Below are 26,952 nucleotides of genomic sequence, written 5' to 3' on the forward strand. Positions count from 1 at the left end.
TTTGGACTGCTGAAAGGATTATTGGTGCTCCCCTGCCCACCCTTCAAGAACTCTATACATCCAGAGTGAGGAAAAGGGCTCAGAAAATCACTTTGGATCCCTCACATCCAAGTTTTCCCTTTTTTGTACTTTTGCCATCTTGCCGGCGTTTCAGAGGCGCAAATACCAGGACAGCCAGGCACAATAACAGTTTCTTCCCCCAGGCAATCTATCTCATGAACAGTTAAATGTTCCCTACTTTATGCAATAAAACTGCGCAATAACCTTATATTAGGTTGTTACCACCTCCATCCTAGTACATCCCTGCATCTCACTCTATTCTATTCCATTATCACCTATAGCACAACTGTTCATACAATTGATTTATTTTTTTATTTATTTTTCAGTATAATGTGTATTTATATGTATATGTGCATTTTATTTTTATTTATGTTATTTATTTATTTATTTATTTATTTATTTATTTTTGTCTCTGTGTTGTTGTTGTCTTTGTCTACTGGAATGTCACTAAAATAAATTCCTTGTATGCGCAAGCATACTTGGCAGTAAAACTCTTTCTGATTCTGATTCAGACAGACACCAGTGTTTCCCACAGACTGCAAATTAATTCTCTGCCAGCTCAGTTGGAGCGGAGATATAGCGGTTTCTCCGGTGACGGCTGTAATCAAATAAACACTGCTCACAAACGCTACTTTATCAGGCATTACAGGAAAGACGAGATGAAAATGACGTCGAATCTATTCGTGGCGGTTTTTATATAGTGACGCTGGACACTGCTATAAGTCAAATGGCCATAGTGATAACAAAAATAAAATCACACATATTTCACACATATTACACAGCCTGCTGCTCATAACTGCTTAAGAGTACGCTGGCCACGAGCGATGACATATTGTCGGACCTACACACAAATTTCATGAGGAAAGTTAACGTGCACGTTATAATCAGCACAGAAGTTTCGTCTGAATTGAACATGTTTCTACTTTCACATGCAAATGACTTGTTGCATTTATGAATATGATAACATACCGGCATCGATTCTAGTAGGTTAAAACGTAATTCTGAAACGGGCTGTTTTGCCCTGACATTAGGTGAAGCTTTGTGTGAACAAGCCACTGCTGCAGAGTGTGAGCAGCTCTCTCAAAACTGTCAAAGGTAGCTACAACATATCTGGAAAATCGGCCAGCATCATGACTAATAATGCTGACAGGAAATGACATTCGGTGTACGTGAGCGTTTCTGTTCAGTGTGTCTTCACCCACAATGTAACACCTGTTTAGTGTGACTCCCACAGTTCAGAGCACTTCACTGCTTTTCTGCTGCACATTTCTCTGTTTGACAATAATGGGCAACTATGACATGTCTGATCATATTTATGACAACACCAACTGGATGAAAAAGGATTCATTTGGAAGTAAGTGCTTGATTCTTTTTCTCCTCGATAATAATTAATTACACATTTAAGTTTAAAATTGTTGACAAGTGCATGTGTAGGACATTCTTAACCTCCAAATGAGGTTAAAGATAAAGGTACGACCCTGGCTGCTAAAAGTTTGTATTGTTGTTTACATATATAGCCGATATATAGGCTTAAGGTTAATCAGCATTTTTTTCTTTTTTTTTTTTTTTGTTAATAAATACGACCATTTCAAACCCACACAAAAAAAAGTTGGAGAACTGTGTAGGAGGTTTGTTGGTGCAAAGGACACATGATGCTTTATTCTAATAAATTAAGGTCATTTAGAGTTCTCTTAAGTATTCATTTTAAACTTACTTTATTTTGTAGTTAGGAAATCTGCCAAAAAGAAGCAATGTAGACCTATCTGTGCCAAGGTTCTTGCTGTTCTCCTCATCCTGTCTCTGCTGGTTAATGGAGTGCTGGCATACTTGTGTGAGTATCCTTGGATTTTACAGGAACCACCAACCAACTGCATACAGTGATATATTCACACTTCCTTTTACATTTTTTGTTTCATTTCACTGTCTTTTGCAGATGTCAATAAATATAAAAATGTGCTGTTGCAGTGCGAGCCAGGAACAAACTGCTCAAATTCAGGTAAATCATTCACATCTATCTGCTCAAATGTGATAATTTACTGACAGTATCTTTGTTTTTCTCAATTCCTCACACCCCTATTCAGACCATCATCAAGGAACTCCGGGCTGCACATATGATGAGGACTGGAGGTCAATAACCTACTGCCCAGGTCAAACTATGTTTGGTTTTTCAGTAAAATTCTGCCATTCTGCTTTTGCACACATTTTGTGCCGTATGTCTGTTCTTGTGTTTTTAACAGTGAGTCATAACAAAATATTGTTGAAACACATTTTTGTATGTAAAGATGCAGTACAGCAGGGTTTCAGCTTTTTTTCTCCAGCCTATATATGTGTGTTTCTAGCTAAACCACAAGCCTGAACTGCAGACACGCAAGTGTGTTTCCTCTTTATAAACATAGAAAACTGTCTCTATAGATTTGCCAGAGCAGTGGTATAAGGGCAACGGCAGATTTTACATTTTCTCCAGTCACAACAAGACCTGGAACTCCAGCAGAGAGTATTGTCAGGATCTGGGTGGAGATCTGGTCATTATCGACAACACAGTGGAGAAGGTGTGTAACTCTGTGTTCTGCATGGCTTTAAAAGAGGAAGAAATGTAAGAGAAGTGGGTCCAGGTGTAAAAACCCACAGGGTGTATTCATACATACAGTCTTGAGACAAGGGTAAAACAGTTACATGACACTACGTTAATAATGCCATGCGCAAATCATTTTTGTAATAAAGATTTCAAATTATAAATAGCATTATAGATAAAACCAATGTTTTATAAAATAGTCACTTTACATATTGTTCTTATAATAAACTTTTATTGATTAAGCTATGCATAAATAATTTTATAATAAAGATTTATTTTAATATTGTGAATGAATACAGAAGAGAATAAATGCAATATATGGTGTTTGTGATGCAGGAATTTCTTGCTCAGAGACTATGTGTTGCTGGTGAATCTGATCTCTACTGGGCTGGGAACAAGGATGGGAACTGGTCAGATCTGAATCCCAAATACAACTGTGCTGTTCTTAAAGGAAATACACAAGAAAACATTTATTGCTTAAGAGAAGAGAAGAGCATTTGTGAGATCCCATGCCTTCAATAAACCTACAATAAATGACTTATTTTTTTACAGTTGACTTTCTGTTTTATTTCACAGTGCACTCATTTAAATATAAGAGCTTGCTACATTTGATGTTTTTTCTTGTTTACTTGTTTTCACATTTCCATACTATGCCATGTTTGATATGGGAATCTACCAATATATCATACTTTTCATTTTTTTTTATATGTTTTTCATATTATCATAGTTTAAAGAAAGTGTGAAGTCCTTATGACAATATGTAAGACACACACATACATAAATGTAGTGTAAAAAAAAGTATAGGAATAGGCTAAAAGTGCACTTTACCATGTATGAATGTCTTTGCAGCACTGTTTGTGAACATTAAGATTCATTCAACAACATATTTGCATTAGTAAGTCAAGTGAATAATTACAGATTCTCTTTTTAATTCTAAATTACAATTAACCACATGTAAAGCCTATTTCATTACAGGAAGTCGTGCTTACCTATCTGTCCACAGCTCATAAACTTGTTAACAATAAATCATTGCCAAAGGATTTTGTAGAAAAATACAAACTATTAAAAAACAACAACTTAGGAAAATAAAAGGCATGTTAAGTATCACACAATGTTTAAAAATATACCCAACACCACTAAAAACCAGCTGGCTGGAAATTTTGCAGATGCTGTTATTTGGTCAGTGTGGTTAAATGAGCCCCCCAGAACCGTGTCTTTCTTCATGAGTATTTTGTCACAAGACTCGAGTGCTTCAGTTCTCTCTTATTACTGCGATATAACAATTTCTCTTCAGAAAAAAGATGCCTGAAAATATTTATTTAAACTATTTATCAGACCTCAAACTGACATCAGCGGATAAAGATGAGAGTAAGTGTTTTTCTTGCCCTTACTAACTGACTTTTATAGAATATTGACTTAACATCATCTTCCCCAAAGATGCTCACAGCATTAAAACACTTTAATCAAGTTTTCAGTGTTTAATGTTTGGATTTTCCTTCCTTTCTCCTACATTTGACTGCATTTCAGTACCTCTAATTCTCAGACTAAAACTGTTTACTTGTGCATTCTCGTTGCACAATTTAGAAGTAATATGAAATGTAATTCTGAATATAATATATATTTTTACATACATATTAAATATATTACCTGCGTAATAGTGCTTATATATGCTTATGCAGGGCACTGCTGTGAACCGATGCTGAGGAAATTCTCTGTTCTCCTCTTCCTGTCTTTGTTGGCAAATGGAGTTTTGGCATACCTTTGTGAGTGTCTTATGTTTTATTATTTCATTTCATTTTTATGCTATTTTATTTTGCATAATAACTTTCCATTTATTTCCAGTTTTAGATTTTTAGGTTTTAAAAGCATCCCAGATTTTTCTTAAGGGTCTTTAGACATTTGGACCCATTCATATGTATTAAATATCAGCATTTGCATATTTGATTTTTTTTTTCACTACACCGTAATACTCTACAGATCACACCACAAATGCAAATCAGTATTGTGAACCAAGAAGAAACTGCTTAAATTCAAGTAAATAATCATTTCTCCTCATCCAAAGCTGTACACGTTACCTTGATAGTTTTACCAATTTCACTCTTTCCACAGCCTTGCCTTTAGATTCTCAACCAATAAAGAAAATAAATTCCATGATTATTAAAAACTACAGTCTACCAAACTACTGTTCAGGTACTGTAATTTCATATGATTATGTGTTCATAAATAAGAAAAGCATCTACACATAAAAATGGGCAGAGCGTCAAGAGTTTGATAATTTGCGGCATGACTGTAGTTCAGTTACACACTGTGTTTCATTGTATAATTGTCATTTGTATATTTCTTAGTAACATCATTTATTAAATAAAGCAGAAGTACACTAGATTAAATACAGTTATGCACTTATTTTATAAATATTGCATTTCTTCTCAACTATCTGGTTTCGATTTTCAGCTTAACCACATACTAAAATTATTATTATTATATATATATTTTTTGAGTGCACTTCCTGTACATCTTTATTAAGCTAAACTTTACGAGCTATACTGTCTATGCAGATGTACAAGAGAAGTGGATCAGAGCACAGGGCAGATTCTATGTTTTCTCCACTGATGTCATGGACTGGAACAGCAGCAGAGAGCGCTGTCAGGATCTGGGTGGAGACCTGGTCATCATCAACAATGAAGACGAACAGGTACAGATTAGGAGCAGTGTGACAATGATGAGAGATAAACAGACACTCATAGTCTACTGTTTAAAATACATTTTGGGTTTCATTGTGGTAGACAAAGACAAAAACACATTTTTCTGTGTTGTAGAAATTTCTATCTAAAAAAGTAAATGGTATCAATAACTATCACTGGATTGGCCTGACCGACAGCCAGATGGAGGGCACGTGGCTCTGGGTGGACAACAACCCCCTAAACAACAACTTGCAAGTATCATTTTAAAATCCTGTCAGGACATTATTAAAATTCTTCTTAAAATCTTTAAGAATAACTGACAAATAACAAACCACTGATGCTTATTTATTTTTTTACGGTTGTTGTTCCCCATAAATTTGTTCTTGACCTCATATATGTCATTAATCATTATTATAGATGGGAGTCTCCCCCGGATGACTGGAAGAGTGAAAATCCTTTGGATGGTGAAGACTGTGTTATCTTAAAGGGAGAAAAATGGGGGGACGTCTCTTGCCTGAGGAAAGAGAAGAGGATCTGTGAGATTCCATGCTCAGTGACACAGATCTAAAAGAAGTAATTAGTTACGCTTGTATTTAGATTGTATTAAGTCTTCTTTCAAGTTTAACCCTGTTGTCATTTCCATCGAATGAGTTGTGAATTGTAATAGGCTATCATCAGTGTTGCCAACTTAGCAATTTTGTTGCTAAATTTAGCAACTTTTCAGACTACCCTAGCAACTTTTTCTTTCAAAAGCACCTAGCAACAAATTTAGCCATTTAAAAAAAATATTTGGCAACCTTTAGCAACTTTTGATAAGTGACTCAGACAATAAAAAGGAACACATTTTCCATCCAAATTTCACAAGAAGAGGAAACCAAAGATGCCTAGCAGTACACACATCACGTGAATTAAGTTAGCTGTTATCTGCAATTGTTAAATTTAATAATAATAATAATAATAATAATAATAATAATAATAATAATAATAATATCCATTATCCACTGTAACCTGAAAACACAATGCATAATTTAAAATGCAGGTAAAAAACCAATACGGAAAATGATTTCATATTAACATACTAGATTGTGCCCTATTTTTACAGACATTTCTTAGAGTGTAGCATACAAACTAACTACTAATACACCGCTTAAAGCATAATTGTTGAGAATGTGTAGTATTACTAGTTTACTAGCTATTAAAAAAACTTAAATTGTAATCATTCAAAAATGTGTTCAATAATTCAATGTATTTAAAAATGCAGATATTTATATTTAATTATATTATGCATATTATTTTACAAACAAATCTAAACGGACATATATAAAATATAGTTTTTTGTTATTTTATTGCTGAAATTTGATGTTGTGACAATTTTATTTTATATGTGATTATGCAATTACGTCATCGCGCAATGACATCACAACGTCATTTAGCAACTTAGGGCAACAAATCGACCTTCCTTTAGCAACTTTCTCTGAAAATTAGTTGGCAGCACTGGCTATCATTAGTGATCATGTATCATGCATATATGTTACATTTGTAAATGAAGCCATAAATTTACACCTTGTGTACTGTATACAACAAGATTGTTGCATCCCATTCTGTTTTATATACTATTTTTTCTTTATTCTATTCCAAACTTGTTCTCTTAAAATGCCAAAATGATGACATTTTATAAACTATAAATATAAAATTATTTAAATATTGCCCAGTCATTTGCATACAATGTGCCTGTTACGACCAAGACATATTAAATATTCATAAATTAAGAATTCATACAATAAGCTTCAGACAATAGCAATCAGAAGCGCTGACATACTCTGAGGAAGGCTGGAGGCCAAAGGTTTTTATTTATTTATATACTTATTTTTATTTTAACAATTTTAGTCCTAATGTGACCAGCCAAAATAAGAATAAGGCTTTGTAACCCATTGTACTAGAAGTGCCTTACACACACACACACACACACACACACACACACACACACACACACACACACACACACACACACACACACACACACACACATATATATATATATATATATATATATATATATAATTTACTTAGAGAATGAGCTAGCTCACTAAGCCTACAAAAGAACAGCACTTTTTTTGTATAAAACATTTCCATATGAAAAGAAGAAACAGACAACATGTAATGTATTGTTCTATATAAATGATTTACTTTACTGGTTCATTGCAGATGTCTTACGAAAGCATAAACCCGTTTAGACGCAATTTCACAATGAATAAGAAAGGTACATTTTAGTAGTGGTAAAATCTACAATTATAATATCAAACATACATTTTAAAATGTTTTATTAGTTAAAACATCTCAGCTTCGTCGTCAGAGGAGGAGTCAGTGAACACTAAACATGTATTATATTGGTCAGTGATGTGATGAAGTGTTTACAGTATGACAGAAGGCTACTTGTTAGCACATGACGACACTTTGCACCTCACAACATGTGGATCGCTGTCCTCATAGTTTCCTTGGCTTTAGTGGCCATTCTCTTTAACCCTCTGGTATTGTTCATTCGGGGGACACACTTGCATTGTTCACACCAAAAAAAAAACTTTTTTCAGCAAAAAAAACAAAGTATAATAAAATATTTTCAACAATTGTTTTTTTTTTTTTTCTTTTGTATTTTGAGAGAATTTCAAGGTACTAATTAATATTTATGCAATAATTATGATCTGTTTTTCCCCCCATTGAAAATAATACAATTCTTTTTCTCATATTTTTATATTACTTTTCAATTATGGCAGTATTTCATGTTAAAATAGAGACAATGACTTTAAAAATAATTTTTTTGAAGGCAGATTAGTGCCATCTGGTGGGAGTAAACAAACAAACAAACAAACAAACAAACAAAAAAGTCTGCAAATCCATGGTTTAGCCACTAGATTCCTATATAGCTATAAAAGGCTTATAAATTCTCTAGTTGTTTTTTTGTTTTGTTTTGTTTAGATTTCTGTAAAGGTTTATATATATATTTTTAAACGGTTTGAAAAGTCTGTTTTTGCATTAATTTTAGGATAGTCAAACCTGAACACAGAGAAATACATTTTGTTACACATAACAAGTGTAGGTTCAATAAAGATGTAACAAAAATGTAACAGGAATGCTTTATCAAATGTTAATCAATCTGATTTCAACCTCTTATTTGGGTCTTCTTGCTCAATTTTGTTATTATTGAACATTTAAATGTTATTGCCCAGGAAAAAAAGATACAGCTCACAACCTGACATATAGGCCTTCAAGGCTACTTTTCCAAAGTTTGGGGTCAGTGAGATTTTTTTCAAGATAAATTGTACTGTTATTGAGCAAGGATGTAATAAATTGATCAAAAGTGACAGTGAATACTTTTAAAATGTCACAAAATATTTATATTTCAAATACATGAAAAAAGCTGCTTTAAACTTTAAACCTGTTGTCATTTCCTGTGAATGAGTCATGAGTTGTAATAGGCCATCCTTAGTGGTCTTGTACCATGCTATGTATGCTGTGTTTGTAAATGAAGCTATAAATAAAACAAGGTTACTTGACATACTTGTTTTAAAATAAATTATTTAAACATTCCACAGACATTTGCATACAAATTCTTAGCAAAGAACCGACAGGGCAACTTTCAGAAAATAGCCATCAGAATTGCTATTGTTGAAGGATTGTTGCTGCATTTATTTGACTGGTTCCTTGCAGTAGACTTAATGAGACGAAAGTACAAGATCGATTAAACGTTATTTCACACAGAACGACAAAGTAGTTAAGTTTTAGTAGCTGTGTTATCTAACGTCAATATTATACAATATTAAACATACATTTATTTAAATTTTCTTGGTTAAACCTGCCCTTCTCTCCGCATACGTCATTTAAAAACAAACCTTGTGATTGGTCAGCGTCATCTTCGGAGGAGGAGTCAACACTAAACACGCAGTGGTGTGAGGAAGTGTTTTGTTTTACTGTATGTCAGTATCTGCCAGCACATGACAACGCTTTGTACCTGACAACATGTGCATCGCTGTCGTCGTAATTTCCTTGGCTTTAGTGGCCATTATGATTAAATATGTGTTGGGAACTTCTGGACCGAATCCTTTTGCTATCGACACGCGCGAGCCGCTGAAGCCCATGGTGTTCGACCGAAAGCTGAAGAATAAAGTCCTGAAACAAGGTCAGTTAAAAATATGACCCTCCGCATTATTGTTGAGATTTTTGTCTAGACAGTATATATATAAGGCAAAACCTGCACAAAGTTTTTTTTTTTTTTTTTTCTTGCAGTAAATACTTTGGTTTTCATGACACACCCAATAGTCTCATTCCACGTTTGCTTCCACATTCAGGTTTTCTGGCCAGTAAGGTCCCTCAGGACTTGGATGCAATAGTGGTTGGCAGTGGGATTGGTGGATTGGCAATTGCTGTCCTATTGGCTAAAGTGGGTAAGAAGGTTCTGGTTCTGGAGCAACATGACCGGGCTGGAGGATGCTGTCACACCTTCACAGAGCAAGGCTTTGAGTTTGATGTTGGTGAGAATGACTTTAGTACCTAAGCAATAGATCAATCTGAAAAAAACAGTATATAACTGCCTAAAACCCTGTGTCGTGTCTTGCTTTGGCTATTATAAGCACATTTATCGAGTCCTATTAAAACAATTAATGTGCTACTTCACATGTATAGGTCACTGTGTGGTGATCTGAATGTCTTTCCCCTAACTCAGGGATCCACTATATTGGGGAACTACTGGATCACAAGCCAATGCGCTGTGTGATTGACCAGTTGACCAATGGGCAGCTGCAGTGGGAGCCGCTGGACAACCCCTTTGACAAAGTGGTCCTGGGTCCACCAGAAAACCAGTGCATATATACCATCTACAGTGGAAAAAAACGATACATTAATGAACTGAAGAAGTGCTTCCCAGGGGAGGAAAAGGCCATTGATGAATATGTGAGACTTTCCAAGGTGAGAAACAAAGATAGTGTTTAGTAGTTGGAGTTGTCTGTCAGGTGTCAATGCACAAGATGGTCATATGGGCCAATTATGTGAAAATATATTCTCCCATTCAGAAGTTTGGAGTCTGTAAGATTTTTAATGTCTCTTATGCTCACGTATAATGTGTATAATTAAATGTGTTTATTGTTAAAATGATTAATTTCTTAAAACGAAATCTTACTAACCCTAATCTTTTGAATAGTAGAGTAGTTTTAGTCATTAAGTTCTCTAAAAATCTATGTGAATCTTTTGCATTTAGGAGTTAAAAGATAAAAAAATTTATATGTAGCTGATTGCATGACCTTTTCCCTACAATCACAGCCACAGACAGGCACTCATCCAAGAGCATTGCGACGTGTCTCTAAAGGGGAAATTAGGACACTGCTTGCTTGCACATAAGCTTACATCACCTTCATGAACTATTTCTGCTGTACTTTTATGATTGTTACTGCACAGTTTAGTTATGTAGTATATTGCATTTCATTAGTTACAAAGATTAGTCTTTAGAATTTGATTAGAAATCCACTTTTGCAGAAAGAGCTTAATGGAGACACGGAGTAAAACACAAAACTTAACACTGATTTTTAATGCTCCTGTCAGAAAGTTGCAAATGGAATATGGCTCATGATTCTGCTGAAGCTCCTCCCGACTCCTCTTGCAAAGTTCCTGGTGCACACGGGCCTGGCCACTCGCCTCTCTTCCTTCTTCCGCTATGCGTCCCGCAGCCTGACAGATGTGGTGAACGAGCTGACACAGAATAAGGACCTGAGAGCTGTGATGTGCTACATCTTTGGGACCTACGGTGAGATGATCCAGCTCTCTGACCTGACTGAAAATATGTGGTTTAGTCATAATCCGTACAGTAACTTGCAGCTACTGACCTTCTTCAGTTTTTGTGTTTGTGTTTAAACAGGTAAAATGCCAAAAGAAGCCAGCTTTTCCATGCACAGTTTGCTTTTGTGCCACTATCTGAATGGAGCCTGGTACCCGAAAGGCGGTGCGAGTGAGATCGCCTACCACATGATCCCAATCATTGAGAAGGCAGGAGGTGCAGTGCTTGTTAGAGCACCTGTCAACCGTATACTCCTCAATGATGCTAAAGAGGCTATTGGTAACACTTAAAACATCTTCCACTTCCCACATAACATTTTACACTTCATACCGGTTAGAAGAGGCTTCAACACATGTTCAATTCAATTCAATTCAAGTTTATTTGTATAGCGCTTTTTATGATACAGATCATTGCAAAGCAACTTTACAGAAAATTAAGTTTCTACAATATTTACATGTGCAAGGATTTAATGACTGGACTGTTTTGTTGGCACTGATGCAGGTGTGAGTGTTCTGAAGGGGCAGGAGGAGGTGCATGTTCACGCTCCCATAGTGATTTCAGATGCTGGGATCTTCAATACCTACGAACATCTCCTGCCCAAAGATGTGCAGACTATGCCTGGTGAGAGAGAGCCTATGTTACTCTGCTTTTCAGGAAAAAGATTCTCATAAAGCTACTCAATGTTCTTCATATTGCAGTTTGTCGTTAAAATTTTCAAACATTTTATTTATGTGAAAGATCCATCAATATTAGAATCGCAGTTCAACAAATGAATAATTATATAATTTATTTTCAATAAATATATCTTTAAAAGAAATATATAATTAAGTTGTCATTGTTGTTGAGGTTTTGAAGCTGGTGCTCAGGGTGAACATAGTGCTGCTGCTAGATCCATGTTTTCATTTTGGTATCCTGTCAAGTGTTGGTTTCACTAAACAAAATTAGATTTATTAGACTAAACATAAACAAAACAAACTGGCACTGTAGGCACAGGAGAAACAAACAGGAAATCCAACGTTAGAGTTTTGTATTTTTGGAAAGTTCCCTCAATGTTATTATTGCAAAAGAGATGATGATTTTATCAATTAATAATAATAAACAAATGTGTTAATTCTTTGTTTAACAGATTTTAAACATATACTTTATTTTTGTGAAAGATTAATCATGTTATCATTGCAGTACAACAACAACGAAAACATTATTGTTAGCAATGCTGCCATTGTTGGATCTTTTATATAAAGCATAGGTTTGAAATTCTAATGCTGTGATATCAATGAAATCGAAACCTCTTTGCTGTGATGTTTGTGCTCTTATCCATGTGAGCATACTGTATGGTATTTTTGTGATGGTACTGTGCAGCGATCCAGAAACAGTTGAGCATGGTGCAGCATGGAGATGGTGGTCTCAGTATTTTCATTGGTGTGGACGGGACAAAAGAGGAGTTGGGCCTAAAAGCAGACAATTATTTTATTTTCCCTGAAAACAATTTGGATGAGCTGTGAGTGTGAACCTACTTTCCTAAATAGTGTGCAAGTGCTTGTTCATTTCTAAATCACTGTCCACTGTAACATCAGCACTGCTCTCATTTTGCGCTCATGTCTGCTGTTCTTCCAGATTGGAGGGTTACATGAAGGGAAATGGGGAAGAATCTTCCAAAAAGGTCCCTTTGATTTTTGTGGCCTCACCCTCTGCCAAAGACCCAACCTGGCCAGAAAGGAAACCAGGTAGAGAGAAAAAGAGAAGATGAAGTGATGTTGTGGAACGTACAAATGTGATGTGGTTGAATCAGTTTTTAAAGGCTCTCCACTAAAATAACTGAAACTGTGTGATTCTGTTTGATGCATCATGTTCCAAATCCAAATATGCTTCACCTACAGGTAAATCCACTGTGACTGTTGTTAGCTTTGCTAACTATGCATGGTTTGAAGAGTGGAAAGATGACAAAGTGAAGAACAGAAGCATAGATTATAAGGAGCTGAAGGAGGCGTTCATCAATAACATATTAGAGGCAGTGACTGAGATCTTTCCTAAGATCAAGGACAGGGTATGATCTCTCTAAACAGGGTCTTAACAGGGTCCTGCTCTCATCTTGTATTATACACTCTTTTTTTCTTTCTCTGTCTTTAGATTGAATATGTGGATGCAGGCACCCCAATCACGAATCAGCATTACATTGGTGCTCCTAAAGGGGAGATCTACGGTGCTGATCATGGTATTCCTCGCTTCAGTGTTGAACTAAACGCCACCATCAGACCACAGACGCCCATTAAAAACCTCTTCCTCACGGGTGAGTTTGACTCAGTGTATGCAAATTCATATGTATGCCATCCAAAAATGGATTTTGAGATACATCCCATTCCTTATATTGTTTGTATTTGTTTTAGCTGATGGTACCTTATATTTAGAAGAATGAATGGGCAAAGTGCACTGGTTTATCTCTTTTCTCTTTCAAATCTGGACTTTGCTTACAGGTCAGGATGTAATGTTGTGTGGCTTTGCTGGAGCACTGACAGGAGCGCTGACGTGTGGTTCTGTCATCCTGAACCGTAATCTTCACCTGGATGCCATTGGTCTCCCCAAGAGAGTCAAGAATGGCAACAACAAGAAGAAAGAATAAGCATTAATAACATGTAATGTTCATAATCATTCTGAGAGGTATCAGATATGGATCTAGAAAAGAACAAATGGAGGATATGTGTTTGTATTAACAAAATAACCACTGCACTGCCGGACAATAATGCACCACTGTATTTGTAACTAACCATTTAAAAATGATTTTATTGGCAAAGTGTTTATCAAGTGCCTTACTGGTTTAAAGCTCAACTATACAGTAATTCCAAATCTAGTTTTTAATGCACATAAAAGGATAATGCCTTTTTAAGTTGCAGTGACATTTCAGACGGGTATAAATATACCTTTAAATGTGCTTATTAACATACTATGGATGCTTGTGCATACTGAATAAATATGTTAACTCCAGTAACAAATCACTGTGTGGAATGGATCTGGTTTTTAATCAAAGGGGCAGTGTGGCTGAAAGTTAAGTCTCTAAATTGTAGATACTATATTTAATCAATGTCTATTTTCTTTATTTGTTTTCTACCTGGCTGAAAAAAATGATCATCTTAAACAAAACTGAATTAAACACACACACACACATATATATATATGTCTAAGGTCAATGCATAGTACAGGTAGTAATATATGCAGGGTTTTAAAAATGATTTTATACAATATATGATTTGTATTTGCTGACATTCACAGTGCATAGATGTACATGTCGTTTCACATGAGAATACGTTTTCTCGAATAGTTCACAGATGGGGGATATCCAGAAAAAAATCCTCAGCTGTTCATTGGTTGGTTTTGCAGATAGAGATCTCACACCCCTGCATGTTGTGAGGTTTTATTAAAATCATGGCAAACTACGCGTATTGATTCGTGTCATTGGTCTAAATTAGTAGACAATAATTTTCCTGCTCAAGGTTTTGGATGACAGTGACAGAAAAGGTAAGTTAAGTTACTTAATTATAGTTTTATGTCTTCGAAAGAGCGTATATCTTAGCCATATGAACAAGTTCCGCAACGTGCACGCTTACCGTGAAGTTGTTAATAAACCATTTCATCGCGAGATGTAGGCCTATACGTTCATGAATAAATGTAGTGTCACCGGTGATGGCATCTTAAATTGAGTTTCTTGAGTGGAAAAGTCAAATAGTATACAGGTTCCAATGAATTAATCAAGTCAGATTTAATTAAATTTTAACCTAGTAAGCCAATATGCAAATTTTTAAAGTTTACAAACAAATTTAGTCAACAGGATGTCCTCTTTTATTATTTTTTAAAACAAAGCAACACACATACATTCATACATATTTGTTATATTTATGTAAGGTAAATATTTTTATAGAATTTTTTTTTTTAAGAGCCATACAGTCCAGCTATATGTAACATTATAGGTAAAAAGCCGAGGAGTTGAAGCCTTTCACAAAGTTTTCTGAATCTTTTTATTCAGCACCCAATAACTTTTGTCTCTTTCAGTAACACGGTCTGACAGATTGACCTGATCTAAACATGGATGACAGTTGTTGGGAGAGCTCAGATTATGAAATCTTGGCAGAAATCGGCCAAGGCGCCTACGGGAAAGTGTACAAAGCGCGAGAGAGGCGCGGGCAGCAGCGCTTCATAGCGGTGAAGAGACTCAACATCCCCGAGGAGCCGGAGTCTGGCATCCCTCAGTTCGTGATACGAGAAGTGGCTCTTCTGCGAAAAATAGAGCACTTCAACCACCTCAACATAGTCAAGTGAGGGTGGAAACGGTCAAAAATGCCACATACAAGCATAATGAATTTTCAGTTTGAGTAATATGGCATTTCTCCTTAGGTTGCTGAATGTATCAGCTGGATGGCAAAACCAGAAGTTTGACCTGACCTTGGCGTTTGAGTATATTGATCAGGATCTGACTGCATTTCTCAGCAGAGCATCAGAAAATGGCCTGGCTAGGGACAAAATTAAGGTTTTAACGTTGCTCCTCTGATGTGGCAGTCACAGTTTTACTCTTTTCAGTTCTTTTTGAAAAGCAATTTCTGTATAGAAATACCTGAAAGTTTTTGATACAAAAAAGTCACTGTACACTGCCACAATTATAGCCCAGGAACGAAGATACAATTCTTTGAATGTACATACAGGTGATGGTCATATAATTAGAATATCATCAAAAAGTTGATTTATTTCACTAATTCCATTCAAAAAGTGAAACTTGTATATTATATTCATTCATTACACACAGACTGATATATTTCAAATTTATTTCTTTTAATTTTGATGATTATAACTGACAACTAAGGAAAATCCCAAATTCATTATCTCAGAAAATTAGAATATAACTTAAGACCAATACAAAGAAAGGATTTTTAGAAATCTTGGCCCACTGAAAAGTATGAATATGAAAAGTATGAGCATGTACAGCACTCAATACTTAGTTGGGGTCCTTTTGCCTGAATTACTGCAGCAATGCGGCGTGGCATGGAGTCGATCAGTCTGTGGCACTGCTCAGGTGTTATGAGAGCCCAGGTTGCTCTGATAGTGGCCTTCAGCTCTTCTGCATTCTTGGGTCTGGCATAATCGCATCTTCCTCTTCACAATACCCCATAGATTTTCTATGGGGTTAAGGTCAGGCGAGTTTGCTGAACAATTAAGAAGGGATACCATGGTCCTTAAACCAGGTACTGGAAGCTTTGGCACTGTGTGCTGGGGCCAAGTCCTGTTGGAAAATGAAATCTGCGTCTCCATAAAGTTGGTCAGCAGCAGGAAGCATGAAGTGCTCGAATACTTCTTGGTATACGGCTGCACTGACCTTGGACCTCAGAAAACACAATGGAACACCAGCAGATGACATGGCACCCCAAACCATCACTGACTGTGGAAACTTTAGACTGGACCTCAAGCAACGTGAATTGTGTGCCTCTCCTCTCTTCCTCCAGACTCTGGGACCCTGATTTTCAAAGGAAATGCAAAATTTACTTTCGTCAGAGAACATAACTTTGGACCACTCAGCAGCAGTCCAGTCCTTTTAGAAGCGAGACGCTTCTGATGCTGTCTGTTGTTCAAGAGTGGCTTGACACAAGGAATGCGCCAGCTGAAACCCATGTCTTGCATACGTCGGTGCGTAGTGGTTATTGAAGCAATGACTCCAGATGCAGTCCACTCTTTGTGAATCTCCCCCACATTTTTAAATGGGTTTTGTTTCACAATCCTCTCCAGGGTGCGGTTATCCCTATTGCTTGTACACTTTTTTCTATCACATCTTTTCCTTCCCTTCGCCTCTCTATTAAAGTGCTTGGACACAGAGCTCTGTGAACATCCAGCCTCTTTTGCAGTGACCTTTTGTGTCTTGCCCTCCTTGTGCAAGGTGTCAATGGTCGTCTTTTGGACAACTGTCAAGTCAGCAGTCTTCCCCATGATTGTGTAGCCTACAGAACTAGACTGAGAGACTATTTAAAGGCCTTTACAGGTGTTTTGAGTTAATTAGCTGATTAGAGTGAGGCACCAGATGTCTTCAATATTGAACCTTTACACAATATTCTAATTTTCTGAGATACTGAATTTGGGATTTTCCTTAGTTGTCAGTTATAATCATCAAAATTAAAAGAAATAAACATTTGAAATATATCAGTCTGTGTGTGTAATGAATGAATATAATATACAAGTTTCACTTTTTGAATGGAATTAGTGAAATAAATCAACTTTTTGATGATATTCTAATTATATGACCAGCACCTGTACACCTTTGGTGACAACATGCCCCAATGTGGTAGCATATTGTCACACTGTATGGATTAGAGCATAGATTTGTGTGTTTTTTCCTCTCTCTTTATTTAGGATGTGATGCGTCAGCTGCTCAGCGGACTTGACTTCCTCCACACTAACACCGTCATTCACCGGGATCTAAAGCCAGACAATGTGCTTGTGAGCAGTCGAGGGGAGGTCAAGATTGCAGACTTCGGTTTAGCCAGGATATACACATACCATATCGCCCTCACCCCATGTGTATGGAGCTCAGATGGACATTGTCAGAAATATGTGTGGTGGTAGTGAGCTCGTGCATGTGATGTATTTGTGTTTGTGTGTGTGCAGGTTGTGACTCTGTGGTACAGGGCTCCAGAGGTCCTGCTGCAGTCCAGTTACATGTCTTCTGTGGATATGTGGAGTGCTGGGTGCATCTTTGCAGAACTCTTTCTGTTAAGGTGAGCACATAACAGAGTTAAAAGAGACATTTTATAATATATGTATGTATGTATATATATATATATATATATATTTTTTTTTTTTAATTCAGCAAGGACATTATTATAAGTGGTGACAGTAAAGACATTTATATACGTTACAACAGATTTCTATTTCAAATAAATGCTGTTCTTTAGAACTTCTATTTTTCAAAGAATCTTGAAAAACGTATGACAGTTTCCACAAAAATATTAAACAGCACATCTATTTTCAACACTGATAATAATAAAAATAATAATAATAAATGTTTTTTGAGCATCAAATCAGCATATCAGAATGATTTCCGAAGGATGATGAGACACTGAAAACTGGGGTAATGATGCTGAAAATTCAGTTTTAACATCACAGGAATAAATTCCAATTGAAAATATTTTAAATAAAATTACTGATTTTACTGTATTATTGATCAAATAAATGCAGCCTTGCTGAGCATAAGAGACTTCTTTTAAAAACATTTATTCAAAAATCTTACTGATCCCAAACTTTTGAACAATAGTGTATTTGTCTACAAATCAAGCAAAAAAGTAAGCAAAAACATTGTAAACTGAAATGTATGAATATTACCACAGACTGCATAAAAAGTGTTTCTAAATGTCTCTATTTTCTGCCTTGTGCAGTTGTTCATGGTTGTGAGAATGTAAAGCACATTGTCTTGACATAGGTCTAATTTAAATCTTTATCTAAGAGAGACAGATGAATTTGCATGAAAATACAAACAACTTTTCTAATTCTTTTATCTTTCTCTCTCACCATTTCTGCAGGCCTTTGTTTCGTGGATTCACAGAGATCCAGCAGCTGCAAAAGATCTTTGAGTGAGTCAAAATTCTTATGCATTTCCAAACCTCAGTTAAAATTTATTGCAACCAAGAAGTTCAGGTTTTTGTGGTCATTTGTGGTTTTGCATGTTCGCTCTCTCTCAGGGTAATTGGATTGCCGGGTGAGGAGGACTGGCCCATAGAAAGCCCTGTCTGCTACAGCCCTGCCTGGGCTGAGAAAAAGCCTACAAAACAACTATTGCCCAGTCTTGCCCATGAGGAAAATGACCTGCTGTCTGTAAGTGTTACTCATTTATTTCTATTTGGATAGAGATGTCAGTGACTGGTACTCAGAATAGACATACAAATAACTTTTCTTTCCTCGCAGCAATTTTTGGCTTTCAATCCAGTTCATCGCATCTCTGCCTGTAGAGCTTTGGCCCACCCTTTCCTGGCAGACTGCAACAGTGAAGATGAATGAGTGAAGAGGGCGGAGTCACATGATTAGACAGGCTCCTCCCACACAATCAGGGGTGCACCGAGATTTATTGTTAGACTGAATTTTTTTTTATTTTTATTTTTTATAATGGAGTAAAGAGCAACACCCTAACCTGTAGATCACAATTTGTAATGTTTCTAATGAAAATGAGGTGCAAACATTTTTGGTAGAAACTGACCTTTTTGCTTGAACTGCTATAAAGAATCAAATGCCCTTAAAATATCCAGCTGTTTTTGGAGCTCTCAGTCCTGTATATACCATCACCTTGTTCATGTGTTTACAATGGTGAAGAATGAGAATTTGTCTTTTTCACATACGACAATTCTCTAATAATTACATTTTTGTGTATGTTGCAGCACAATTGGTTGTCTAACAGGTAAGTTTAACATTTCCAGTTAGTTTCAGCGTGCTACCTTAGAGGTTTTTTTTTTTTTTTTTGAAAGTTGACTTTTAGTGATGTTTTTATGCCTTGTTTTGTGTTTGTTTTGGCATCAGTTGCAACTGTTATTTTTAATTGCATGCACTGTCTTAAGTTCTGAGCAAATTGTTTGCAGTTTTTATGATTTCTGTTCCTGATGAATTTGCAGTAAACACAAACTAGAGCCAACAGTGCCTGTTTGTTATTAAATGGGGTGAGATTGATATTTAAACATAGTTATGACATTATGACCCTTCAAATGAATACAATAAATTACATTTGTAATTGAATGCACATTTGACTGTTTTCTTTGTACTGGAACTTCAGTAATAAAACTGCAATTTCAACATTGTTTGTCACAAACAATGTTTGCCTTTCTTCTTGATCCCAAGTAAAGAATTTCCGTTCAATTAATCTAATGCAATTAGTAAAGTGTCAAGACGACCACCGTGACAACAGTTAAGGAAGGTGGCCAGTGGGAGACAGTCATGCCAAAGTATAATTGCATGGGATTTTTATAATTTTTTTTTCCATTAGCACATGACCATAAACGTGTTTAGTCACATGGAATGACATCTGCCATTCACAAGAAATCTAATACAGAGGGGTCAGAATCCATTAATTATTTACACTGAATTTTCAATTTAATTTAAAGGTTCGATCAAAAATTTATGTTTATGTTTAGCTGGCCCTTGTTCATCCCAATAATAACAGTGGCTTTGCATTTTCTGACATGTCGCCTGGATTTTTGTTAGTTTGTTTACTAACTACTTTGTTCTTACGTTATTATCTATTAGAACTCCTTCATGTGATATTAACATAATGGCAACCACGAGGAGGCGACCCCATGTAGCACCCAACAAAAAGTCCTCATTGGGCTATTCATTTTTGCGACCATAACAGTTATAGCTGTTTAATAAATTGAGCCGTTGCCCTAATCATGGGGGTAGGTCTATTCTCTCTCTCTCTCTCTCTCTCTCTCTCACACACACACACACACACACACACACACACACACCCTAAAAGGGCTTTTCGTACTCTCTCGTTGGCCATTGGGGTGGTGTGTGTGTGTGTATGTGTGTGTGTGTGTGTGTGTGTGTGAACCTGTCAGAGCTGATCCGAGCGCACTGATCAACCCACAGATCGAGTGAGTGCAGTCATTCATTTCTGCCGCAATATTTATCACGAGATTTAGAATAACAACGGGTGGATTTTCATATCGTTGTGAAAATTAACGACAAAACGAAAAATGTTTTAAACTCAAGCGCTGGATTTTGCTTGCAGACCAAATTGACTTTTATCGTGTTGTGGCTCTATAAAATGAGTGAATCTGCTTCACTGTTCTGCTCACTAACTCTCTGCTCATTTTTAGCGCAGCAAACGCACCTGTACACCTCAAACTTAATATTCAATTCATCAAGTTTCTTATAGCACTATCTATAAATGTACGCTAGTGCAAATTCAAATGACTTAGACATTTGTTGATTTAGCAGAATCATTCGTTTATGCGGAACAGTATTTTCATATTGTGGTCGTATGCAGAACTTGATAAGTATGATGACTGTTATAACTGATTAATGTAACACATACTTAAAGTTTTATATAATGCATATAAATTTGTTCTGCCTCTATAATGCCGAAACGCTTTATAATAAATCAGTTGTAGATTATATTTTAATGCATAAATGTAACTACAGATATAGTACAGTATTATAGAAAATGAGCATCCAGCTCTGTTATATCATTATACCCTTGAAAGCTGTAACCAAGAATAGATATTACAATGTCTGCAGATATTAATAAAAATGCATTGCATTGTAATGTGTATTGTAAGATATTATGAATACCTCTGTAATATATTATATGTACGGGCCTAAAGTGTTACTGATTTTTATTATCATTATTATTATTATTAATAATAAGATTGTGTGAAAATTACCAGTGAAGGATAATTAACATAATAGTAAGGTCCATAAATTGTGTCTTAGAAAAAATCTTCCTTCCTGGCCTGCCTTACGTTTATGAGTTAGTCTTTGTGTCTGTAGTGTGTGTGTGTGTGTGTGTGTGTGTGTGTGTGTGTGTGTGTGTGTGTCTGTGTGTGTGTGTGTGTGTCTGAGGGTCTAGCTTGTGTGACCTGTGTGTTGTGTGAGTATAACTAAGGTCAAAAGCTAGGACATTTCTGTCATCCACTGCCATTTATTTATGTTCATTCTGTTCCTGGTTAGCATCTTAAACATTTTGTTGTTGTACTGTTTACCACTTGTCTTAAGGCTATTACTTTGTCTGTCATTATAGGTTAAATATAACTGTGACATTACATTACCTGATCATAGCTCGGGATGGGGGCTAGAAATGCTGGAATCCCATCATGATTGTAGCTGTAAGTTCATGAACTCGCACCAGACCACTCCATCATGTGAAAGCTGTCATTGCTAGTTCTAAAGTGATGTTTTTGAATTAGTAATGGAAGCTTTGATGCATGTTTTGATTTTGCAGTGTCAGATCCTGAATTTGTGCCTTGACCTTGACAGGTTATTTTACTTTGCAGTCTATGGGACAGTCACAAGCCTCCCATGTTTCATCCAAAATATCTTAAATTGTGTTCTGAAGATGAATGGAGCTTTTACGGGATTGGAACAACATGGGGGTGAGTATCCCTTTAATGATGTGTTCATGTCCCATAAAGGTGATGTCACGGCGTCTGTTCTGTGTCTCCCTGGGTGGCCACTAGAGGTCTCACTTCCCCTTATCGTCACTCCACTTTAGAACTGCATTTCCCATAGTCTTGTCTGTTTCATCACTGCTCATTGCACTCAGCTGTCCGTGGTTATCAATCATTGCACTCAGCCAATTCCCCGTATAGCATTGTCATTTCCTTATGTATAAATACCCCGGTTTGTTCTGTCATTGTCACGGAGTCCTTGTTGAATGTCACCCTGGTTTGTCGTGGTTCTCGGATGTTGTGTATGTTTCTTGTTTCTGGACTGCTTACCTGGATTGTGACCTTTGCCTGGCTGACCATGAGATTTGGATTATCCTAATAAAAACATACTGCAATTGGATCTACCTGTCTGTGTGCGTTTCGTGACAGAAGGACTCCGTCATGCCTAGATCCAGCGGTGTGGGATTTCGAATCGGTTCCCCAGCCACCATGGAGGAACGGAGGGGGAGATTCCGGAACTTAACCACCCTTCGTCAAAGGGGGAGTGAGGTGGGTGGCCTGGCGCAATTGTTTTGGACCATGGCGGTCGGGATGGGTTATAACGATGCAGCACTGAAGGACTTTTTTAACAACTGTCTGGATGACCCTTTACCTCAGTGGGAGATGAAGGGGCTGGAGATCCTAGACTTTTGGGGGTTTACCCATTACCTGTGCCATCGTGCTCAATGGGATACTTCGACCACACCTGTGTCTCCAGAGAAGAGGGCCGCCAGCCCAGCGCCACAGCACAAGATGGCCGCCAACCCAGCGCCACAGCACAAGATGGCCGCCAGCCCGGCGCCACAGCACAAGATGGCCGCCAGTTCAGCGCCACAGCACAAGATGGCCGCCAGCCCAGCGCCACAGCACAAGATGGCCGCCAGCCCAGCACCACAGCACGAGATGACCACCAGCCCAGCACCACTGCACAGGAGGGTCGAATCTACACCTGTGTTGGCAGACAAGATGGTTGACTCAACGCCTGAGTCTTCCGTCAAGGAGCCACCGGCACGTCATCATAGAGGCCGCAGGAGGAGGAGACAGGCGTCAGCCGTTCCTCAAAGCCCGGAGGACGTTCCCGAGCAGGCCGCTGCCGTCCAGGAGGACGTTCCCGAGCAGGCCGCTGCCGTCCAGGAGGACGTTCCCGAGCAGGCCGCTGCCGTCCAGGAGGACGTTCCCGAGGCGGTGCCCGATGCCGAGCCCGAGGCGGTTCCCGATGCAATGCCCGAGGCCGAGAAGGTGGCCGAGACAGAAGCGGTTCCCGATGCTATGCACGAGGCCGAGGCGGTGCCCGAGGCGGTGCCCAATGCCGAGGCGGTGCCCGATGCCAGGGCGGTGCCCGATGCCAGGGCGGTGCCCGATGCGGTCCCCGATGCCAGGGCGGTGCCCGATGCCTAGGCGGTGCCCGATGCCGAGGCGGTGCCCGATGTAATGCCCGAGACCGAGGCTGTTCCGGAGGTCGAGGCGGTGCCCGATGTTGTTCCGATGCCGGCGGTGCCCGATGCCGATGCGGTCCCCGATGCCGAGGCGGTGCCCGAGGCGGTCCCCGATGCCGAGGCGGTGCCCAATGCCGAGGCGGTGGCCCGATGCCGAGGCGGTGCCCGATGCCGAGGCGGTGCCCGTTGCCGAGGCGAGGCGGTGCCCGATGCCGAGGCGGTGCCCGATGCCGAGGCGGTGCCCGATGCCGAGGCGGTGCCCGATGCCGGTGGCGGTGCCCGAGGCGGTGCCCGATGCCGAGGCGGTGGCCCGAGGCGGTTCCCGATGCAATGTCCGAGGCGGTGCCCGATGCCGAGGCGGTGCCCGATGCCAAGGCGGTGCCCGATGCGGTGGCCGAGGCGGTGCCCGATGCCGAGGCGGTCCCCGATGCTATGTCGATGCCGAGGCGGTGCCCGATGCCGGGCGGTGCCCGAGGCGGTGCCCGATGCCGAGGCTATGGCGGTGCCGATGCCGAGGCGGTGCCCGATGCCGAGGCGGTGCCCGAGGCGGTTCCCGATGCAATGTCCGATGCCGAGGCGGTGCCCGATGCCGAGGCGGTGCCCGATGCAATGTCCGATGCCGAGGCGGTGCCCGATGCCGAGGCGGTGCCCGAGGCGGTGCCCGTTGCCGAGGCGGTGCCCGAGGCGGTGCCCGATGCCGAGGCGGTGCCCGATGCCGAGGCGGTGCCCGTTGCCGAGGCGGTGCCCGAGGCTGTGCCCGATGCCGAGGCGGGGCCCGATGCCGAGGCGGGGCCCGATGCCGAGGCGGTGCCCGATGCGGTGCCCGATGCGGTGCCAGGTGCGGTGCCAGAGACGGTTCCCCGATGTAATGCCCGAGACCGAGGCTGTTCCGGAGGTCGAGGCGGTGCCCGATGTTGTTCCCGATGCCGAGGCGGTGCCCGATGTTGTTCCCGATGCCGAGGCGGTGACCGATGCTGTTCCGCAGGTCGAGGCGGTGCCCGAGGCTGTGCCCGATGCCGAAGCGGTGCCCGATGCTGTTCCGGAGGCCGAGGCGGTGCACGATGCGCAGGCCGAGGCCATTCCTGAGGCCGTTCCTGAGACCGTTCCCGAGGCGGGTGTCCTTGTCCGATACCGTTCCTGAGGCCATTCCCGAGGCGGTGCCCGATGCCGAGGTCGTTCCCGAGGCGGGGTCCTTGTCCAATGCCGTTCCTGAGGCCATTCCTGAGGCCGTTCCTGAGACCGTTCCCGAGGCGGTGCCCGATGCCGAGGTCGTTCCCGAGGCGGTGTCCTTGTCCGATGTCGAGCCCGAGGCTGTTCCCGAGGCGGAGCCCGAGGTCGTGCCCGAGGCCGTTCCCGAGGCGGTGTCCTTGTCCAATGCCGTTCCTGAGGCCGTTCCTGAGACCGTTCCCGAGGCGGTGCCCGATGCCGAGGCCGTTCCCGAGGCGGGGGTCCTTGTCCAATGCCGTTCCTGAGGCCATTCCTGAGGCCGTTCCTGAGACCGTTCCCGAGGCGGTGCCCGATGCCGAGGTCGTTCCCGAGGCGGTGTCCTTGTCCGATGCCGTTCCTGAGGCCATTCCCGAGGCGGTGCCCGATGCTGTTCCGGAGGCCGATGCGGGGCCCGAGATGGTTCCGGAGGCGATACCCGTGTCCAAGGCCGTTCCCGAGGCGGTGCCCTTGTCTGAGGCCGTTCCCGATGCCGTTCCCAATGCCGTGACCTGGCCATCGCCACAGCCTGATCCTTACTGGCTCCCCGATTGGCAGGTTCCGTTCGGGCCACTCAAATGGCGAATTCCTCCCTGGCCGTCTGCACAACGAGAATGGACTGATCCACCGTGGCCACCTGAACTGCCGGGCCCCTCGTGGTCCCCTGAACTTTCGGGTCCACCGTGGCCACCTGAACTGCCTGGTCCCTCGTGGTCCCCTGAACTTTCGGGTCCACCATGGCCCCCTGATCTGACCGAGCCACCTGGGCTACCAGGGGAGCCATCACTGCCGGTCCCAGTTCCCCTACACGGGCCTGGCCCGCCATCCCTCCCCCTGTTCTGCCTCCACCAGTCCACCTCCCTCCTGGTCTCTTTGTTTTTTGGTTATTTTGTTCTGAGGAGCATCTGGAAGCTGCTCCTTAGAGGGGGGGGGTAGTGTCACGGCGTCTGTTCTGTGTCTCCCTGGGTGGCCACTAGAGGTCTCACTTCCCCTTATCGTCACTCCACTTTAGAACTGCATTTCCCATAGTCTTGTCTGTTTCATCACTGCTCATTGCACTCAGCTGTCCGTGGTTATCAATCATTGCACTCAGCCAATTCCCCGTTAGCATTGTCATTTCCTTATGTATAAATACCCCGGTTGTTCTGTCATTGTCACGGAGTCCTTGTTGAATGTCACCCTGGTTTGTCGTGGTTCTCGGATGTTGTGTATGTTTCTTGTTTCTGGACTGCTTACCTGGATTGTGACCTTTGCCTGGCTGACCATGAGATTTGGATTATCCTAATAAAACATACTGCAATTGGATCTACCTGTTTGTGTGCGTGTCGTGACAGGTGATGCCTGTTTGAAGGATGACATTTGGTGGCATAGAAACCATTTTATGTGAATTGGTTAATACTTTTTCATGGTTTTCTTCAATGTTTGAGGCATATTGAAACAAAAATACTTTTTATGCTTTTATGCTGGACTAATTTCAGTTACATTTACAAAATGTAAATGTATAATTTGAATGCATTGTAAGTTGATTTTTTTTAAAGCAATAGTGAACAGGATCTTCATATATATATATATATATATATATATATATATATATATATATATATATATATATATATGAGCTGTATGTGAATGAAACAAATTGTTTTACATTTTTACGTTAAAAACCTTTACTGTCTTGACTATTTGAATAGTTTTTCCTGTGCAGCTCATATAACAAAAAAGTTTGCAAAAGTTTGCATTTTCAAGCTCCCAAAACACCATTGTCGCATAGATGAATTGGCAAAATGCATTAAAAGTTTTCCAGTTTTAGTTGAAAATTGTCCCTTAGAGTTCTTGGAGGAAGAACACTATTAAATTAGAAGATCATGAAAATTGTGATTCCTCATGTTATGAGTACAGTAGAATTGAGAGCTCAAACTCTAGGTTCCTGAAACACCATTGTGACGAGTGGGACGGGGCCGAGAGCCGTGGGAACGGAACAAGGCTGGTGGAGTGATTGGGAAATGAGTGACACCAGCTC

At 40.0% G+C, this 26,952-nt stretch overlaps 4 protein-coding genes across 4 annotated transcripts; all 4 read left to right on the forward strand.

Moving 5' to 3' along the window:
• Positions 1-853: 853 nt before the first annotated feature.
• LOC109095539 (killer cell lectin-like receptor subfamily G member 1) lies at positions 854-3,183 on the forward strand. Its single transcript, XM_019109260.2, has 7 exons — positions 854-1,155; positions 1,281-1,414; positions 1,787-1,891; positions 1,994-2,056; positions 2,142-2,207; positions 2,473-2,609; positions 2,969-3,183. The coding sequence occupies exons 2-7, from the start codon at positions 1,345-1,347 to the stop codon at positions 3,152-3,154; spliced, it is 627 nt and encodes a 208-aa protein (XP_018964805.1). The 5' UTR covers positions 854-1,155; positions 1,281-1,344; the 3' UTR covers positions 3,155-3,183.
• Positions 3,184-3,866: 683 nt separating this feature from the next.
• On the forward strand, positions 3,867-7,269 carry LOC109095540 (killer cell lectin-like receptor subfamily F member 1). Its single transcript, XM_042721612.1, has 6 exons — positions 3,867-4,000; positions 4,312-4,395; positions 4,610-4,666; positions 4,742-4,822; positions 5,188-5,324; positions 5,449-7,269. The coding sequence occupies exons 1-6, from the start codon at positions 3,934-3,936 to the stop codon at positions 5,578-5,580; spliced, it is 558 nt and encodes a 185-aa protein (XP_042577546.1). The 5' UTR covers positions 3,867-3,933; the 3' UTR covers positions 5,581-7,269.
• A 1,945-nt stretch (positions 7,270-9,214) lies between these two features.
• Positions 9,215-14,121, forward strand: retsat.2 (retinol saturase, tandem duplicate 2). The gene is made up of 11 exons (XM_042721623.1): positions 9,215-9,487; positions 9,657-9,839; positions 10,031-10,272; positions 10,903-11,104; positions 11,216-11,413; positions 11,636-11,755; positions 12,494-12,632; positions 12,749-12,858; positions 13,012-13,178; positions 13,262-13,421; positions 13,606-14,121. Exons 1-11 carry the CDS (start codon positions 9,328-9,330, stop codon positions 13,749-13,751), a joined length of 1,827 nt encoding a protein of 608 aa, XP_042577557.1. The 5' UTR covers positions 9,215-9,327; the 3' UTR covers positions 13,752-14,121.
• A 140-nt stretch (positions 14,122-14,261) lies between these two features.
• Positions 14,262-20,100, forward strand: cdk21 (cyclin-dependent kinase 21). The gene is made up of 8 exons (XM_042721635.1): positions 14,262-14,644; positions 15,176-15,438; positions 15,518-15,650; positions 17,516-17,683; positions 17,771-17,880; positions 18,682-18,732; positions 18,841-18,973; positions 19,064-20,100. Exons 2-8 carry the CDS (start codon positions 15,209-15,211, stop codon positions 19,154-19,156), a joined length of 918 nt encoding a protein of 305 aa, XP_042577569.1. The 5' UTR covers positions 14,262-14,644; positions 15,176-15,208; the 3' UTR covers positions 19,157-20,100.
• The last annotated feature ends 6,852 nt before the right edge of the window (positions 20,101-26,952 follow it).

This window comes from Cyprinus carpio, chromosome A3, assembly GCF_018340385.1.
Source record: "Cyprinus carpio isolate SPL01 chromosome A3, ASM1834038v1, whole genome shotgun sequence".
Classification (NCBI taxonomy): domain Eukaryota; kingdom Metazoa; phylum Chordata; class Actinopteri; order Cypriniformes; family Cyprinidae; genus Cyprinus; species Cyprinus carpio.

Bases quoted from the DNA above. Each gene is read 5' to 3' on its own strand.
- retsat.2 (XM_042721623.1), top strand. From the start codon at position 9,328: ATGTGCATCGCTGTCGTCGTAATTTCCTTGGCTTTAGTGGCCATTATG. The intron at 11,105-11,215 runs GTGAGATGATCC...GTGTTTAAACAG, and splicing joins CTACATCTTTGGGACCTACG to GTAAAATGCCAAAAGAAGCC. The intron at 12,633-12,748 runs GTGAGTGTGAAC...CTGTTCTTCCAG, and splicing joins GAAAACAATTTGGATGAGCT to ATTGGAGGGTTACATGAAGG.
- LOC109095539 (XM_019109260.2), top strand. From the start codon at position 1,345: ATGGGCAACTATGACATGTCTGATCATATTTATGACAACACCAACTGG. The intron at 1,415-1,786 runs GTAAGTGCTTGA...TTTATTTTGTAG, and splicing joins GAAAAAGGATTCATTTGGAA to TTAGGAAATCTGCCAAAAAG. The intron at 2,057-2,141 runs GTAAATCATTCA...ACCCCTATTCAG, and splicing joins AACAAACTGCTCAAATTCAG to ACCATCATCAAGGAACTCCG.
- LOC109095540 (XM_042721612.1), top strand. From the start codon at position 3,934: ATGCCTGAAAATATTTATTTAAACTATTTATCAGACCTCAAACTGACA. The intron at 4,001-4,311 runs GTAAGTGTTTTT...ATGCTTATGCAG, and splicing joins ATCAGCGGATAAAGATGAGA to GGCACTGCTGTGAACCGATG. The intron at 5,325-5,448 runs GTACAGATTAGG...TCTGTGTTGTAG, and splicing joins TCAACAATGAAGACGAACAG to AAATTTCTATCTAAAAAAGT.
- cdk21 (XM_042721635.1), top strand. From the start codon at position 15,209: ATGGATGACAGTTGTTGGGAGAGCTCAGATTATGAAATCTTGGCAGAA. The intron at 17,881-18,681 runs GTGAGCACATAA...CCATTTCTGCAG, and splicing joins GCAGAACTCTTTCTGTTAAG to GCCTTTGTTTCGTGGATTCA. The intron at 18,733-18,840 runs GTGAGTCAAAAT...GCTCTCTCTCAG, and splicing joins CAGCTGCAAAAGATCTTTGA to GGTAATTGGATTGCCGGGTG.